Genomic DNA, 3002 nt, shown 5'->3' with positions numbered 1-3002 from the left:
GGAGCAATTTTGATCATGCACGTATTAAATACTAATTTAATTCTATACCTTCATTGAGTTTCTCTTTCAACAAATCAGTAAAATCATTTAAGTTATTAACCTGGAAGGTTCCTGGCAGGAACAGAAGAGTGAAATGCGCAATCCTGTTAGATGTGAAAAACCTCCTTAGGGCTTGGCTTTACACAAAATAGAATTAAGCAAAGAATAATGTCACAAAATCAGGAAGGCTTTTAGAGAACAAGTAGATTTTACAGTATTAAGTCAAACCTACACATGGTTTAGTTCAATTACTTTTTCATAATACTAGATTTCATTTATATTAGCATTGCTTAATCCATTTTCCTGCCAGGAGACTGTAGCAAACAGTAACACTGCCTCTATCAATTTCAGTCACGTCAGTTTATACGATGAACAGGCAATCCTTACACTGAAAAGCTGTAAAAGACCTTTGTTGTGGTAGGAACTCCTCATCTCACCATACTACTACCCTGAATAATAACACTAACAGAAGTACAAGCCAGGTACATGGCCTGAGACAAAAACTGAGGCTGAATTTAGCATTTTACTGTGCTTGCAACTCGGGTAGAAATTCTTCTTTCCAGTACATTTCATCATAGCACACCAGCTCTTTCACAGCTCTCACACGCATCATCGCTGCAAGCATTTTGATTTTCTCTTCCCTCATGAAAAGAAATCTCAGAACTCTGTTAAGAATTGTTTCTAAGGAACATTACAAAGAGTAGGCATGAAATGATACCAGAAATTCAGATTGTAAAACAACGATCCTTTCTTTAATGGGAACTTGCATCAAGATTCAGAAGACTTTTCTTTCTTACGGTACAACACAGAGGTATTTGTGACTTGAATTCTAACTATGCTTGCTTTCACCTGCAGAATAGGAACTGTTCTAAATTATTCTATAAAATGTCAACAGCTAAAGCTGTAAACAGCAACTAGTAATAAACACAATAGAGGTCTTCACACAAAAAGGTAAAATAAAGTAGTTTTGTTATTAAAATTAAATCTGGTTTGTTTTTTATTTGCATAAAAACCAAATATACTGGTTGAAAAAACATACAAAGCTTTATCAAACCAAGTGAAGCTACATTCCTTTTATCAATGAAACATAAATAAATACGCATATAAAATAAAAACTTTTCATGTGATTTTTTTTTTAAATTAAAACTTTCATTATAAAAAGTTTCAAAACATGCTACCGTGTTTGAGAACTGAGTCCATATAATGACACTGCCCAGAGTCCTTCCTGTGTGGAGATGTGTGTGTGTTAGGCACTGTAACGCTTTTCTTAGAATCAGAAGTTCGGAAGCTTCTAGAACGGTGTGAATAGCAGCTGAGCAGTGCCTCTACTTGTCAGTCTTCTCTAAAACCCATTCAATCACCTGGGAAAATAAATGAGAAAACAACGATTTACATAACTCCACTTCTTGAAAGGAAGTTAAGAACATCTCGTACGCTTTATCGATTCTTCCTTTATCACCAACTGTGAGGTGTTTACTAGACAAGATGTAAAAGGAATCCATTCAAAAGGAGAAAAAGTTGTTGATAAACTGAGAGGATACAGCGTTACCCAAGAATTGCATTTAATTTTGCAGAATGCCTTATCTTTCGAAAAAGGCATTTTTAGATCCCGTGAATTTAACTACCCCACCCCACTCTCTCCGTGTAGTAGCAACAGGGTGCACGCACAGCGCTAAACAGCCAGCGCTTCCAGCACAAAAAAAAAAAGCAGTAAAAGAAAGGATAAAGAATAATTCATACACTGCTGTACATGCCTGTTATTACTGCTGTTTTCCCACATGAGGCAGTTGTTCAGACCACGGACTAGTCCTGGGCACTTACATTTTCTATAAGGTAGTTTCAAAGTATTCTCTAAGACAGGGAGAGGTGGCCAGCTGAAGAGATGCCCGACTTTAATGCCTCTCTTGCCAACAGCAAATCGACATAAAACAGCCAACTGGCCTCCCCAGACAAAGGTGGTGGTGAGAAATGGCGCATCAGCACGATGTCCCAGCACAACACCCAAATTCACAACCCATGTAGGTTTTGCAGCCTTACGATCTGCAGGAAGCAGTTCCCAAAGGAACAGAGTACAGCACACAATGAACACTGTTCTCACAGAACAAATTATGTGGGGACTGAGCAGTTTTCCTTAATTTCTGGTGGACAGGGGTATTTATTCCTGTCATTTGCTTTGTGTTACTGTTCACCTAAGTCCCAGCTTACACACAAATAAGCTCATCTGATATCCCTTGTGCTTATAGTCATTCCCAAGCTTAAAATTACTAATTTTCAATGCTGCCTCTAAGAAATTTATTTCCTTTTACAGATCCCTTTATTGCTTCCTAACCTTTGAAAAGAAATGTTATTTCCTTCAACACAAGAATTCCCTAATGATTCCGGCTTCTCTCAAATGAAGAAAAATCTCATCTTTCCTTTTTTTCTCCCCAGTGATGTGGAAACATTTATTGCTTTCTTTTCCATTTCTCACTGTGGCACATCATATTGGCACCTGTAACTAGAATACCATCTAAAACCTGAATATACGGAACTGGAAATTTTGCCATGGGACTGCTGACAGAGAAAGCTTTTGTGAGATCAGAGAGTGAAACAACACCCACAGCCAGAGGAATGTGTCTCTTCAGCTCTTAAAGCTGTGAACTAAACTATCCTACAGTCAAGCTGCTACAGCTACATTTAGCCTTGGCCAGTTACAGGAACAAATAAACAACTGGTCTTACCTGTTTAGCATTGTTATTTGCTGTTTTCTTCATTTCATCAAGAAGACCTCTAGAAGTTTTAAGGTCCTAAACATGAAACATAAAACCACAGAAATTAGCAAACTCATATGATCACTCTAATTTGGATTATAAGAGGCCTAATATCCAGGGAGGTGTTACACTTTTATCACCTTGTTCAGAACCACAGAAGTATTTGACTTTGCTTCTTTTTAAAAATAAATAATCTATATCCATTCCAGTGGG

At 37.4% G+C, this 3002-nt stretch overlaps 1 protein-coding gene across 1 annotated transcript in view; it reads right to left on the bottom strand.

Moving 5' to 3' along the window:
• Positions 1 to 1364: 1364 nt before the first annotated feature.
• The window catches only part of MTBP (MDM2 binding protein), a 24959-nt gene continuing 23321 nt past the window's right edge, over positions 1365 to 3002 (bottom strand). Inside the window, exons 22-23 of the mRNA XM_010193696.1 lie at positions 2760 to 2825; positions 1365 to 1400 (exon numbers count right to left, since the gene is read on the bottom strand). Of these exons, the coding sequence (XP_010191998.1) occupies positions 1365 to 1400; positions 2760 to 2825 (102 nt within the window). The remainder of the gene's footprint in view (positions 1401 to 2759; positions 2826 to 3002) is intronic.

This window comes from Mesitornis unicolor, unplaced genomic scaffold (genome assembly GCF_000695765.1).
Source record: "Mesitornis unicolor isolate BGI_N332 unplaced genomic scaffold, ASM69576v1 scaffold23790, whole genome shotgun sequence".
Taxonomy (NCBI): Eukaryota; Metazoa; Chordata; class Aves; order Mesitornithiformes; family Mesitornithidae; genus Mesitornis; species Mesitornis unicolor.
The sequence above is the reverse complement of the archived record's forward strand: the minus strand, read 5'-3'. Positions and strand labels throughout refer to the sequence as shown.